General features: G+C 41.9%; 1 protein-coding gene across 2 annotated transcripts in view; it reads left to right on the forward strand.

Moving 5' to 3' along the window:
- The first annotated feature begins 1722 nt into the window (after window positions 1-1722).
- Window positions 1723-15998, forward strand: part of LOC118380114 (polypeptide N-acetylgalactosaminyltransferase 18-like) — a 94705-nt gene continuing 80429 nt past the window's right edge. For both annotated transcript variants that reach the window (XM_052466108.1, XM_052466107.1), the window contains exon 1: window positions 1723-2293. In XM_052466108.1, coding sequence (XP_052322068.1) covers window positions 2065-2293 — 229 coding nt within the window. In that variant the 5' untranslated portion in view covers window positions 1723-2064. The remainder of the gene's footprint in view (window positions 2294-15998) is intronic.

Raw genomic sequence — 15998 nt, forward strand, 5'->3', positions numbered from 1 at the left:
GGAAGTGATGGAGACCAGGTGAGTCTGATGATGCGCAGGTGCACGTAATTATGGTAACAGGTGTGCGCCATAATGAGAAGCCTGGTGACCTAGAGGCTGGAGAGGGATCACATGTGACATACTCCTTTCATAGAACAGCACAAACTGGCGCTAACCAGAATAGAAAGAGGAGTGGGAGGCCCCGGTGTACAACTGAGCAAGGGGACAAGTACATTAGTGTCTAGTTTGAGAAAGAGGCACCACACAAGTCCTCAACTGGCAGCTTCATTAAATACTACCCGCTAAACACCAGTCTCAACGTCAACAGTGAAAATGCGACTCCGTCACGCTGGCCTTCTAGGTAGAGTTGCAAAGAAAAAGCCATATGTCAGACTGGCCAATAAAAAGAAAATATTAAGATGGGAAAAAGAACACAGACACTGTACAAAGGAACTCTGCCTAGAAGGCCAGCATCCCGGAGTTGCCTCTTCACTGTTGACGTTGAGACTGGTGTTTTGCGGGTACTATTTAATGAAGCTGCCAGTTGAGGACTTTTGAGGCGTCTGTTTCTCAAACTAGAAACTCTAATGTACTTGTCCTCTTGCTCATTTGTGCACCGGTGCCTCCCACTCCTCTTTCTATTCTGGTTAGAGGCAGTTTGCGCTGTTCTGTGAAGGTAGTACACAGATCTTCAGTTTCTTGGCAATTTCTCGCATGAAATAGCTTTCATTTCTCACAACAAGAATAGGACTGATGAGTTTCATTAGAAAGTACTTTTTCTGGACATTTTGAGCCTGTAATCGAACACAAAAATGCTGATGCTGCAGATACTCAACTCGTCTAAAGAAGGCAAGTTTAATTGCTTCTTTAATCAGGACAACAGTTTTCAGCTGTACTAACATAGTTGCAAAGGGGTTTTCTAATGATCAATTAGCCTTTTAAAATGATACACTTGGATTAGCTAACACAACGTGCCATTGGAACACAGGAATGATGGTTGCTGATAATGGGCCTCTCTCTGTATGCCTATGTAGATATTCCATAACAAACATGCTGTTTCCAGCTACAATACTCATGTACCATATTAACAATGTCTACACTGTATTTCTGATCAATTTGATGTTATTTTAATGGACAATTCATTTTTTTTCTTTTAAAAACAAGGACATTTCTATGTGACCCCAAACTTTTGAACAGTAGTGTAAATTGTAAAGAATTTTGTCCATAATGTATTTTTCGTTATGTGTCGAACCCCAGTAAGACTAGCTGTCGCCATTGGTGTCGGCTAATGGGGATCCGAATTAATCAAATAAAAAATTGTGACAGTCTTAATACTCTGAAGGTCTATACAGTATGCTTACTGGATGTGAAGGTCTATAGTCTTAATACTCTGTGACGGTCTATACAGTATGCTTAATGGATGTGAAGGGGGGACTGATGTTAGATGACTAATTACTTGGGTACCAATAAAGTCTTTAAAATGAGGCCTCGTGTGGCCTCAAAGTAATACATCATAATGTACCATATTATTGATGAGGATAAAGACAAGAACCTTTACAAAAATCGCAGTCAATTATTGATGAAATTGTATTATTACGGTATTGAGATATTATCTTTACCCACACACCAGACAGACACGCGCGCACACACACCTGTTCCACACTTCAATAGAATTACAACGGGTCGATGTGCTTGACTCAGGTGATCTATAAAGCTCACGGCACCTTCCCTATTTGAAGGACGAGAGAATTGTGGAGAACACGCGTCCCACGCTCCAATTGGATTGTGTAATGATCGGATATGCAGTATACATTTCCAGAGGATTTCATTGGCCGCCTGCGCTGTGCCTCAGATTAATTTGTAGCAGCGGCTTTCAGGTGGTGCCCAGTATATGCAGTACTGAACATTGCATCTACTAATTTACGTTTATGTGTTAGCGTTGCTGTCAGTCTCAGCAGCTGGAAGGCTTTAGCCCTTTGCTGCAATGTTATAATCCTGCACTGAAGCTACCGTTTTGTCATTGAGTTTTGTAAGCATTTTCTATTGTGGTTGTATGCGCACTGGACCGTATGGAGGGATGTCGCGATGATGGTCTGCTCTAGGAGAACCAAAACTTTGGTGTCGACATGCGTTATTTTGAGTGGCATGACCAATATTGTCTGTCTTCTTTACGTCGGCTGGATCACTAATTATGTGAACACCAAAGTCCCAGAGCCCGAACTGGAGAGGAAGTTTGAAGATGACAAGGGAGAAACTCTGAAGATTATAGAGCGACTGGACCGACTGGAAAATGTGGTCAACCAACATATCCAAGGTTAGCCTATTCATAGACACGAACTTCATTTAGTGCATATGGACGATGGTATATTTTGGCAGGGGAGTTTTGTTAAAATCTCCGACGCTTGTTCTAGACTAAATGTTAACATGCATCGCTTGCGGGAAGGTTTTGGAAACACAAGGAAATTTCATTTCAGCGATAAATAATTTCCAAAAAAACAAAGGTTAAATTATAACACACAGGGCCATAACCAGGGTTTGCGTTTTAGTGAGATCCAAAGGGGTGGGGGTACTGCTACTAATAATATATATATATATTTTTTTAGTTGAAGCTCATTTACTGCAATTCTATAAAATATATATATTTAATGTTATTTGGACGAGCAAAAACAAGAGAAAATTACCCTAGCCATCATCACCTTGGCTGATGTAGGTTCATTCACCTCAGTCGTTCTACAAACACAGGACTAAATTGTCATACTTGAGTAAAAGTCACCCAGGAAAAAAAGTGTTTGAGAAAAAAACGAACTATTTGGTTTTAAATATACTTAAGTATCAAAAGTAAAAATGTAATTTCTACTTCCATATATTAAGCAAACCAGACAGCATAATTGTTTTACTTATGTTTGGATAGCCAGGAACACACTCCTGGCATCATTTACAAACTCAGCATTTGTGTCTAGTGAGTCTGCCAGGGATGTTCTCTTGATACGTGGTGAATTGGACCATTTTTCTGTCCTATGAAACATTCAAAATTAAATGAGTACTTTTGGGTGTCAGGGAAAATGTACGGAGTGAATAGTAGATGATTTCCTTTAGGAATGTAAGTGAAGTAAAAGTCAACAAAATATAAATGGTAAAGTACAGAAACCCCCCCAAAAAAAAAAATATTTAAGTAGTACTTTAACGTTTTTTTACTTAAGTTCTCCACCCCACTGGTTATAACACTGAAAGGGGGGAAATCTGAGAAATTATTCACATTTACACGTAGCATTGGTGATTTTTAGAACTGTATTGATTGCATTTTAATGTAGGCTTATAGGGAATATAGGCCATGTGGAGATGTTCATATTGAAACATGGCTGCTTTTTTAAAGGTCCTAGCTTGTTTGATAAGATTAGTACACATTTTCTCAGGGGATCCCACATGGTACACCGACTCCAAGTTTAGGAACCACTGTACTAACCTCTCTGTGCTTGCTTCCTCTCTCTGTTTACTCTGCTTCCTCCTGCATGCATTTCAGCCTGCCTCAGCCTCACCACTGAGCGCCTCATTACTGTCTGTCTCAGTAGCCTACTGTCTGTAAAGCAAAGTTATTATGAGAACTTGCTAGGCAATATTTTATTTGTTTGTAATTTTTACCCCCTTTTTCTCCCCAATTTCGTGACTACGATCTTGTCTCATTGCTGCACCTCCCCAACGGGCACGGGAGAGGCGACGGTCGAGTCATGCGTCCTCTGAAACATGACCCACAAAGCCCCACTTCTTAACACCCGCTCGCTTAACCTGGAAGCCAGACAGCTGCACCAATGTGTCGGAGGAAACCCCGTTCAACTGACGACCAAAATCAGCCTACAGGCGCCTGGCTCGCCACAAGGAGTCACTAGAGCATGATGAGCCAATTAAAGCCCCCCGTGGCCAAACCCTCCCCTAACCCGGACAGTTGTACAGTGTTTCCCCCAACACATACATGCGGCTGGCTTCCAGGTTAAGCGGGCAGTGTGTTAAGAAGCAGTGCGGCTTGGCAGGGTCGTGTTTTGTGCTACTGATAGTGTGCGAAGTAATGTGTGCACAAGAATAAACGTAAGTCGTTTGTCAGCGCCACATGGGGCAGCTTGACAAATTTCTCAAATGACAGAGGCACCTGAAAAGGAGGAATGTTTACAACCTGTACAACTTATTGTATGCATTTGTACTGTAAGGATGGCATGCATCTGATGGATGAGAGCAACGACGTCTTTCTTGAGAGTTTGAGAGCTGGTCTCTCTACCTTTCGCACTACTACACGTCACACTCCCTGTTTCTTGCCACTTGACAATGCCCAACAAACCCAAAGGTGTCACGCCTTGGTCTTAGTATTTTGTGTTTTCTTTATTTATTTGGTCAGGCCAGGGTGTGACATGGGTTATTGTGGTGTGTTTTTTGTCTTGGGGTCTTGTGGGGTGTCTAATTAGTCTATGGCTGCCTGAGGCGGTTCTCAATCAGAGTCAGGTGATTATCGTTGTCTCTGATTGGGAGCCATATTTAGGCAGCCATATTCTGTGAGTGTTTTCGTGGGTGATTGTTCCTGTCTTAGTGTTTGCACCAGATAGGGCTGTTTCGGTTTTCACTTTTCTTTATTTTGTAGTTTCCGCTTGTATTGTTTTTTCCTTCATTAAAATTATATCATGAATCATCATCACGCTGCATTTTGGTCCGATCCTTGTTCTGCCTCTTCATCAGAGGAGGAGATAGAAGAAAGCCGTTACAAAAGGCTCTTTTAAGAGTCACCTAATTTAATGAAAATAAAATGGTGCGCCTGTCTGTCGGGAAAGGGAGGGTGGTGTAAAATAAAAATACGAAAAAGAATGGTCGAAATATCCACTTCAGTAGGCGAACCCAGAGCAGTGACGCTAACCGTGACGCTACGACCCCTGTTATAGATACGTCAACTTGACACTACTTAAATGGACAGTCTGGTGATGACAGCATGTGTTTGTTGCAAAAAATGTTTTTGTTAATTAACTCAGTACTGGGGGAACGTTTTTATCTTGCTTGGTAAGAAATGTAAAGTCTAAAACAGTTGATGGGTTAAGTGGTTTAATTCATCACATAGCTAACCAAGTTAGCAAGCATGACATTTTCTTTTGACTGCGCACAGGTCTCGCAAGCAATGATCCTCATGTTGTTTTACCTGGATGCTTGTGTGCAATCCGCACCCCTGCTACTTTATTTATACTTGTGGATGAAAAATTCAGGTTTTCGGTAACACATTGAAAAGTAACTTGTGTTCTAATGACAAGAAGAAAATGTAATTGACAGAGGGAGCGAGCGTACTGAATTAATGCATAAGGTAAGGGCTAGAATTTGCGCTGGATCTTCTAACCACGATGTATCTGTTCTGGTGTGCGTGTATTATAAATTAGCAACGTGACCGTTTTTCCAAACCTCCCGAAATTTGGTGTATCTAACTGGCTATAATAGCAAACATGGACTTTTGCTATCTTATTTGTTTTAGCACCGATTTACAGCAGTTTACACAGCTGACTTCAGACCTATGAAAATACTTCCATGGCAAAATATACCTAGCTAGCTAGTTACCTACCTTTTGCTTCTAGTGTTGCACGGTATATCGAAGCTTCGTTACTTTTTCGAATACTAGTACATGAAGATGGTTTGGTACTAGAATGTGTTACTTTCGGCACTTCTGTCTAATGTGTCTCACGGATCAAGCCTGTCTATTAGCTCAGCCGACCCCTCCACTTACTCGTTGCCATCCTGCACTGGGAGTCTGGGATGCATCATGTTAGCTCCCCACTCACGATGCAGTGAAGTTAAAACACTTTAATGTGACACTGCATGTAGAAATGTTAAAACTGTTAATTGCTGTTTGCAAAACAATGTCCATAGACTTTACAGTGGATGAAAATACAGGTAGCTTCCAGCTTTGTAGGCAAACTTTCCTTGCTAGCTGACAGATAAAGCTAACATCAATTCACTACCCTAGTACTTTGTTTGTTATAAACCATAATGCAAAATGTGCTGATTTCAAAGCTGATTGCCTTCAAAAACTTTATTCATTCACTTATTTGGTCTCTCTCCCCCATTGCCTCCATTAACTGACTGCCTCGTGAATGAGAGCGCACATTTTTCTTTTGTTGATCAGTACAATAATATAAGTCCCAAATCGAAGGGAAATGGATTGCTTGACATTTGTAGCTCTGTGAAATTAGCTAAAACAAGCGAAATAATGCAATGCATGCGCACACCTATTGAATATGCATTCACCTGTATTGTGGTTAGGCCTATGTTACGTCTTGATTTATCCACTATATCAATAGAGATTTACCTTTTCAAATAAGTTATTACCATTATGTAGTTAACTTGGTAAAAACAAATTCAAATTGTTTGTATAATTGAGTCCTTAATGCATACATGGCTGTTGGAAAAATAAAAAAATATATAGAAATGTAATGATATTGAACTCAAAAGATGCCTAATAATTGAACAGAGCAGTAGCTTATCTGTCTGGATCAAATGGCATTCTGTGACTGGCCAATATGCCTTCTTATTTTGCCCTGGTATCATGTTGGTATCAAGTATTGCGATACTTAACCTGGTATCAAAGTCAAAATTCTGGTATCGTGAAAACTGTTCCACTGGATGTCATAAGGTGAATGCACCAATTTGTAAGTGGTCCTTCTGTAGCTCAGTTGGTAGAGCATGGCGCTTGTAACGCCAGGGTAGTGGGTTCGATTCCCGGGACCACCCAGACGTAGAATGTATGCACACATGACTGTAAGTCGCTTTGGATAAAAGCGTCTGCTAAATGGCTTATTATTATTATTATTAAGTCGCTCTGGATAAGAGCGTCTGCTAAATGACTTAAATGTAAATGTAAAACACTATTTGCTTCTCATCTAACTGGTGTAAGCTAGCTAGCTACAGCTGCTAGCCTTCTACTAGCTAGCTGCTACTGTTGCGCAGCACCCGAGTTGCACGTGGTGTTAGAACTCCGAGATTTGGCTGAAAAGATGTTAGCATTGTCAGAAATGCTACAAAAAGGTAGCACATGTTTAAAAAAAAATATTGGGCAGAAATGTGCATGTGAGACAGGTGAATTTTAATAAAAATCTGTTGTACCTACAAGCTTATTCAGTCCACATGGATCTAAGTCTAATGGTCACCTTATGGACACTGTAGCCTTGTTTAATCCGACGTCTAGATTTTGAGAGGTTTGGGCCAAAATCATTCTGACCACCCTAATGCTTATGACCCTGTCAAAAAATCTGGAATAGTGGTTCTTGTTAACGTTTAGACGGTTCATGACGAGGGGAGTGTGTTGTGTACCTCCACGTTGATTAGCACATTTTCATAGACATCTGTGTCATATTGGCTTACAGATGATGGCAGGGAGATTTAAATGTAACATTGAGCTCTAACCAATGCATACTATACCGGAGCAACTATAATTCAGGAAATAATGTACTCAGGGATTTCTGGATCAAATATGGGCTTAGGTGGTGGGCATGGCATGGAGTGCGGTCTGTGCGGCTAAATTTGAAAGAATTGTTTTGGACCTCATCTTGGCGGTGTAGAGAAATTGTTGCATTATTCAGCCAATTTCCTGCAATCCTTCTAATTTCTCCATGGAGCTGAGAGACATCTTTGCTGTTTTGATGCAAATTTCCTGCAATTCAATGCATTTTGGCATGGCTAGTGCCATGGTCATTTGCTCAAACATAATAACAAATTCATTGTTTTTTGGGAATTTTCAATTCTCCCTCACTGTCTAGCTTTTATTTTAGGTGATTTGTTAGTTCTCAAAGATTTTAAAATCTGTAGGTCCATTATCTTTTCTACATACTTTATCTGGTTTTAGTCGTTTTAAAGTTTACACTGAACGGTTTTCCATCCTGAAAATGTGTTTAAATTTAGGTGACCTACTATAAAATATAATCAAAACTATTCCATGTAACATGATTATCAATCTTAACCACATCGTGTTAAATTCAAAGTATTTGATATTGTCCTGTCCAAGTACAGTTAGAGTTAAGCAATGCTTTAAGCACCATGCTAAAAGAGGATTAATAGTTTTCACTAATACAACGTGATGGACATGTACAAATAGCTAGGAACTAGTGCACTTCACACTGGAGGTCAGAGTGCTGAGTGACTCAAATGATGGTGGTGAGCTGATGAGTAAATTTAGCACTTGGAGCATTTGGCAAGAACTCCCATAGATGCACCCCTGTAGCTGGTGCCATGTTATATTCTTGTGAATGGGTCTGTTTATGTTTTCAATGATATCTGTTAGCAGGGAGCTGAGGAGATCACTTGACAAACTGTGGGACCTTAAAAGACCTTTAATCCCCAAAATGTGTAGGTCTATGTCCAATTTTGCCCTTTATGATAAAACGAGAGATGCCATGGAGTTTCACATCTTTGCAGTAGACTATAGGGTGTGTTGGCTCTTGTGTGAGTGCCTGTTCATCAAACATTCAGTACATGACTGCAGTTGTGCTTTATGTGTACAGTAGAAGAAATGTCAGGTCTTGCATTAGAAGGTTAAGAATGTTTCCTATTAGATACCACCCAACCCTGTTCCCAAGGCAAGCTGACAGGGAACGTTGAGGCCCGCGCCAAATGATTAAAATGCAGAAGGGTCCTCTCAGCTTCTGGATTGGCCCTCACTAGACCTATAACGCTCATCTTTTTAATTAAAGATAAGAGGGACTGCCACTGCAGTTGATCCAGAACCCCCCCCTGGGAGGTTCATAATAGACTCACCCTCCATAGGAGACAGTCAGTAGCATTTTAGAGTTATGACCCACTCCACACCCACCTCCTCCAGAGTAGGGGGGAGGATTCCTCGTGCATAAAGTATGCATGTCTCACTCTTACCTAAGCAGTGTGTCACCAAGTTTGTAGAACAAATAGTATGTAAAAAAAAAAAAAACATCAACAATAACCTTCAGTCATTGCATTTTCATCTCTTATCAAAATGAGTAAATACATTTTCTCATTAATATTGTATTTTTCAAATTATCATTCTCAACTTTTGTATATTGTCCCATAAAATAATCTGTACTCTTAATTGTTTGTTTCCCCACGACCCCACTAGCAGTCACAACCTCAACTTTGAATACCACTGCTGTGGAACATACAGTGCCATGCGAAAGTATTCGGCCCCCTTGAACTTTGCGACCTTTTGCCACATTTCAGGCTTCAAACATAAAGATATAAAACTGTATTTTTTGGTGAAGAATCAACAACAAGTGGGACACAATCATGAAGTGGAACGACATTTATTGGATATTTCAAACTTTTTTAACAAATCAAAAACTGAAAAATTGGGCGTGCAAAATTATTCAGCCCCTTTACTTTCAGTGCAGCAAACTCTCTCCAGAAGTTCAGTGAGGATCTCTGAATGATCCAATGTTGACCTAAATGACTAATGATGATAAATACAATCCACCTGTGTGTAATCAAGTCTCCGTATAAATGCACCTGCACTGTGATAGTCTCAGAGGTCCGTTAAAAGCGCAGAGAGCATCATGAAGAACAAGGAACACACCAGGCAGGGCCGAGATACTGTTGTGAAGAAGTTTAAAGCCGGATTTGGATACAAAGTTTTCCCAAGTTTTAAACATCCCAAGGAGCACTGTGCAAGCGATAATATTAAAATGGAAGGAGTATCAGACCACTGCAAATCTACCAAGACCTGGCCGTCCCTCTAAACTTTCAGCTCATACAAGGAGAATACTGATCAGAAATGCAGCCAGGCCCATGATCACTCTGGATGAACTGCAGAGATCTAACAATCAGTCGTGTATTGCACAAATCTGGCCTTTATGGAAGAGTGGCAAGAAGAAAGACATTTCTTAAAGATATCCATAAAAAGTGTTGTTTAAAGTTTGCCACAAGCCACCTGGGAGACACACCAAACATGTGGAAGAAGGTGCTCTGGTCAGATGAAACCAAAATTGAACTTTTTGGCAACAATGCAAAACGTTATGTTTGGCGTAAAAGCAACACCCTGAACACACCATCCCCACTGTCAAACATGGTGGTGGCAGCATCATGGTTTGGGCCTGCTTTTCTTCAGCAGGGACAGGGAAGATGGTTAAAATTGATGGGAAGATGGATGGAGCCAAATACAGGACCATTCTGGAAGAACCTGATGGAGTCTGCAAAAGACCTGAGACTGGGACGGAGATTTGTCTTCCAACAAGACAATGATCCAAAACCATAAAGCAAAATCTACAATGGAATGGTTCGAAAATAAACATATCCAGGTGTTAGAATGGCCAACTCAAAGTCCAGACCTGAATCCAATCGAGAATCCGTGGAAAGAACTGAAAACTGCTGTTCACAAATGCTCTCCATCCAACCTCACTGAGCTCGAGCTGTTTTGCAAGGAAGAATGGGAAAAAATTTCAGTCTCTCGATGTGCAAAACTGATAGAGACATACCCCAAGCGACTTACAGCTGTAATCACAGCAAAAGGTGGCGCTACAAAGTATTAACTTAAGGGGACTGAATAATTTTGCACGCCCAATTTTTCAGTTTTTGATTTGTTAAAAAAGTTTGAAATATCCAATAAATGTCGTTCCACTTCATGATTGTGTCCCACTTGTTGTTGTTTCTTCACAAAAAAATACAGTTTTATATCTTTATGTTTGAAGCCTGAAATGTGGCAAAAGGTCGCAAAGTTCAAGGGGGCCGAATACTTTAGCAAGGCACTGTACATCAGAGCAGACTGCATATTTTTTTCATACGTGCTGTATCTAGGAACTATTTGTTTTTTTACCAGTGTAATAGTGCAAAGTAAAACATTTTGGTGCTATATATACAATTTTGGGGATACAGTTAATGTAACAGCTTTCATAAAGTAATCATAAACTTAACAAAGTACTCATTGCGTAAGGCGAAAGCACACTTTTTATGAAACCAGACCACACAGATCAGGGCATCTACATTTCGCTTGGTCCCTTCCTCCAGTTTGCAAGATAAGTGTCAGTGCCTTCTGCCTGAGAGGGGCTTATTTCCTCAGAATCCATTAAAAGCAGGGAGTCTGGTTTTCACGCTTGTCTGAAATGTCTGATTACATTGTCATTTGAGAAGAATGACATGGTGTGGCAGCCTGCTCCGAGTTTCTATCCTGTGACGAGGCAGTGCTTTACTTTATTTTATTCATTTTTTAAATATTTAACAAGGCAAGTCATTAAGAACAAATTCTTTATTTACAATGACGGCCTACCTCGACCAAACCCTCCCCTAACCAATTGTGCCAATTGTTTGCCGCCCTATGGGACTCCCGATCACATCCGGTTGTGATACAGCCAGGGATTGAACCAGGGTCTGTTGTGACACCTCTAACACTGAGATGCAGTGCCTTGGACCGCTGCACCACTCGGGCTTAAAGTGGATGAGGACATTTCAATAACCAGCACATCCTCCCTTATTGAGTCTGACATAAACTGATCTTAGTTCAATTCACTCTGTTGGTCCAGATTTAGCAGAGGTCGCCCTGGAAACGCTCTGGCCATAGTTACCACACTGATGACTCGCTCTTGCAGCACACATTATTCCTCAGGTTTCAAGTGCCACTTGCAAACATTCCATTCAATTGCTACCGCAATATGCCCAGAATTAACTATCTAGAATATGACCGTCTCTCACCAACATTTTAGTTGCCCATGGATTCATTACAACAGTAGTGAGAGCTTCAAAATGAAATGGGAGATTGAGTATTATAAACTGTAGGTAAAAGTGACTGAGGAAAAAGGGGGGAGCAACAGGAAAGTAGCTGATCGTTTGTTGTCTTCATGGAGAATAATGCTGCATCGAACAGAAATGACGTATTCTTTTTCATTCCATTTCCTCACTCCTACTCCTAGAAGGGATCAGCATGGTGTTGGAATACTATGACAATGTTATCAGGGATTTTTACATTCACCACTTTCAAGTGCGCTGCAGTGCCAGTAATTTATTTTGGGTCAGCTCATTATGTCTCTTTTGCTTGACTTGTGTAATTTGAATGTGCCTGAGGAAGATCTTTGCATTTGTATGGTTGCTTTAAGATGACACACAACACCCTTTCACATCATTTCATTCTCCTGGAGCCTTTTATTGGAAACTGAAAAGAAGTCATAATCACAAAGGAGATGGAATCTGTAGAATGTGAATGCTGTGGTACTTGAAATAGAAGGCCTATGTTTTGAAAGACAATGTCATTTTCTTCAATCAGCTGTTTGAAAAGGTCTTGATTTGGCTGTACAGAGAGCATTTTTCAAAAGAAAATAAGTACCATCTTTATATCGGTGCTGTGAAATTATTTTGTATTATTTATCGACCCTGCCAAAGTTCTATCAAAACCCTTTTCCAGCCACCACAGTCGTAGACTGTTCTCTCTGCTACCACACGACGAGCGGTACCAAAGCACCAAGTCTAGGTCCAAGAGGCTTCTAAAAAGGTCCTACCCCCAAGCCATGAGACTCCTGAGCATCTAATCAAATGGCTACCTAGACTATTTGCATTGCCCCCCTCCCCCTACGCTGCTGCTCTCTGTTTATCATCTATGCATAGTCACTTTAATAACTCTACCTACGTATACATTTTACCTGGACTAACCGCTGCCCCCGCACATTGACTCTGTACCGGTACCCTTGTATGTAGCCTCGCTACTGTTAGTTTACTGCTGCTCTTGAATTGTTTCTTTTATTTCTTATTTTTGTAGGTATTTTTACTGAACTGCATTGTTGGTTAAGGGCTTGTAAGTAAGAATTTCACTAAGGTCTATCTATACATGTCTACACTTGTTGTATTATGTGACAAAAAAATATTATTTGGTACTTTTAATGATATGACCAATTTTTATACATGTACATAGAAATCCTTTAGGATTGCACATTCAGCAAGTCACAAGCAGAGGATGCTCCTTTTGATTCCATTTTCCCTTTCACTGTGTTGGTGGTGCTCATAAAATGCATCATACCTTCAGAATTAGCAGATAGCCCATTTGATATCCATGTGGAGTTTATTGCATACTTATTCCATATTTTATAGCATACTAAGGAGTATAATGATATCAAGTTGTTTTCTGTATCATTTACGTTTCACAGATCATAGGTAGGTCACAAAAGCTATGTATAGGTCGTGATTTTCTCATAGTTTGATACAAATGTAAAAAAATATTTCAAACATTGTTCCTCCCTTTTTAAGTTTCGATGTGAGAATTGCCAGAACATTCTGAGATACCAGAAGGAGCAGAAAATATTTTTGGTGTGGTATTGCCCATGAATAGATAGATCTGTATTTCCTATTGAGCTGGGATTTAGATTACCTCATTCCCAGCTGTTAATGAGGAGAGGGGGTTTGTTAGATTGTGAGACCAGATGATACGATATGTTTTCCCACTTGTAGGCAACAGGAAAGACAAAGGAAGAGTGGGATATCAAGGCTGTTTCATCTCGCTTGATTGGTCTATGAATATATAGATTATGATGCGAGTGCATCCCTCCACATTAAGGTTGACGCCGACCCGACTGAATCCAGTGATTTACAAGCAGCTAGGAAAAATGTAAAGTTCAATCTTGTTTCTAGCAAAGTTATTCTCTCATTACAAATATGAAATGCCTTGTGATGGGATTTGAGAAGTAAAGGTTATAAGGGAACTGTTAATTTCCTCCATTGATGTGTACATTAAAATTCTGTTCTCCTTTAGAGGTCAGTGATCAAATTAGGCTCTCACAGCTGGATATACTGCTGAATATGCACAATCAAAAGGTCATAAAACACGTGTAATTTTTGACTAGATGGATTTCACAGTAGATTATGTTGGGGTAATCTGGCTGTGAGATGCAGATGTGCTCAGCAATGGAGGCTTTGCTATAGATGCCCCCAGCCTGTCAACTGTGAATGTTGCTTGATTTGAAAGAGAACTAGGTTGTGAACCATTTGATTCCATTGAAGCTGTTTTTAGTCGTTAGTGCTAGTAACTCCCCATGGTTTTATTAGATTCTAACCGTGAATGGCAAATAAACCAGGAGGAGGTTTTTAATGGTTGTTATGCTTCTGCTCTAAGCTCTCACATGCTCTGTAGCTGAAGCTAAGGCTTTTCTCTTTGCAGTGTACTGGATAAATCTGCCTGTCCACCCATCTATGCTGCACTGCACTGATTATTGACATTAATCCCCATAGTTAAAAAATACATTTTAAAAGCAACTTGATGTTTCACAGCCAGAGACAGTAGATGATTGTTTTGTCCAAATTTCTTTCTGCATCCTTTGACTCTCTATGTCCCCTATCTTCCAGGCCGGCTCGGTCCTCCCCTCCCGCTCCGTGGCTCGACGACTCATTGCGAGCTCACAGAACAGGGCTCCGGGCAGCCGAGCGGAAATGGAGGAAAACTCGCCTCCCTGCGGACCTGGCATCCTTTCGCTCCCTCCTCTCTACATTTTCCTCCTCTGTCTCTGCTGCTAAAGCCACTTTCTACCACTCTAAATTCCAAGCATCTGCCTCTAACCCTAGGAAGCTCTTTGCCACCTTCTCCTCCCTCCTGAATCCTCCTCCCCTCCCCCTCCTCCCTCTCTGCAGATGACTTCGTCAACCATTTTGAAAAGAAGGTCGACGACATCCGATCCTCGTTTGCTAAGTCAAACGACACCGCTGGTTCTGCTCACACTGCCCTACCCGGTGCTCTGACCTCTTTCTCCCCTCTCTCTCCAGATGAAATCTCGCGTCTTGTGACGGCCGGCCGCCCAACAACCTGCCCGCTCGACCCTATCCCCTACCTACAGACCCTATCCCCTCCTCTCTTCTCCAGACCATTTCCGGAGACCTTCTCCCTTACCTCACCTCGCTCATCAACTCATCCCTGACCGCTGGCTACGTCCCTTCCGTCTTCAAGAGAGCGAGAGTTGCACCCCTTCTGAAAAAACCTACACTCGATCCCTCCGATGTCAACAACTACAGACCAGTATCCCTTCTTTCTTTTCTCTCCAAAACTCTTGAACGTGCCGTCCTTGGCCAGCTCTCCCGCTATCTCTCTCAGAATGACCTTCTTGATCCAAATCAGTCAGGTTTCAAGACTAGTCATTCAACTGAGACTGCTCTTCTCTGTATCACGGAGGCGCTCCGCACCGCTAAAGCTAACTCTCTCTCCTCTGCTCTCATCCTTCTAGACCTATCGGCTGCCTTCGATACTGTGAACCATCAGATCCTCCTCTCCACCCTCTCCGAGTTGGGCATCTCCGGCGCGGCCCACGCTTGGTTGCGTCCTACCTGACAGGTCGCTCCTACCAGGTGGCGTGGCGAGAATCTGTCTCCTCACCACGCGCTCTCACCACTGGTGTCCCCAGGGCTCTGTTCTAGGCCCTCTCCTATTCTCGCTATACACCAAGTCACTTGGCTCTGTCATAACCTCACATGGTCTCTCCTATCATTGCTATGCAGACGACACACAATTAATCTTCTCCTTTCCTCCTTCTGATGACCAGGTGGTGAATCGCATCTCTGCATGTCTGGCAGACATATCAGTGTGGATGACGGATCACCACCTCAAGCTGAACCTCGGCAAGACGGAGCTGCTCTTCCTCCCGGGAAGGACTGCCCGTTCCATGATCTCGCCATCACGGTTGACAACTCCATTGTGTCCTCCTCCCAGAGCGCTAAGAACCTTGGCGTGATCCTGGACAACACCCTGTCGTTCTCAACTAACATCAAGGCGGTAGCCCGTTCCTGTAGGTTCATGCTCTACAACATCCGCAGAGTACGACCCTGCCTCACACAGGAAGCGGCGCAGGTCCTAATCCAGGCACTTGTCATCTCCCGTCTGGATTACTGCAACTCGCTGTTGGCTGGGCTCCCTGCCTGTGCCATTAAACCCCTACAACTCATCCAGAACGCCGCAGCCCGTCTGGTGTTCAACCTTCCCAAGTTCTCTCACGTCACCCCGCTCCTCCGCTCTCTCCACTGGCTTCCAGTTGAAGCTCGCATCCGCTACAAGACCATGGTGCTTGCCTACGGAGCTGTGAGGG

The sequence above is a fragment of the Oncorhynchus keta genome, chromosome 17 (genome assembly GCF_023373465.1).
Source record: "Oncorhynchus keta strain PuntledgeMale-10-30-2019 chromosome 17, Oket_V2, whole genome shotgun sequence".
Taxonomy (NCBI): Eukaryota; Metazoa; Chordata; class Actinopteri; order Salmoniformes; family Salmonidae; genus Oncorhynchus; species Oncorhynchus keta.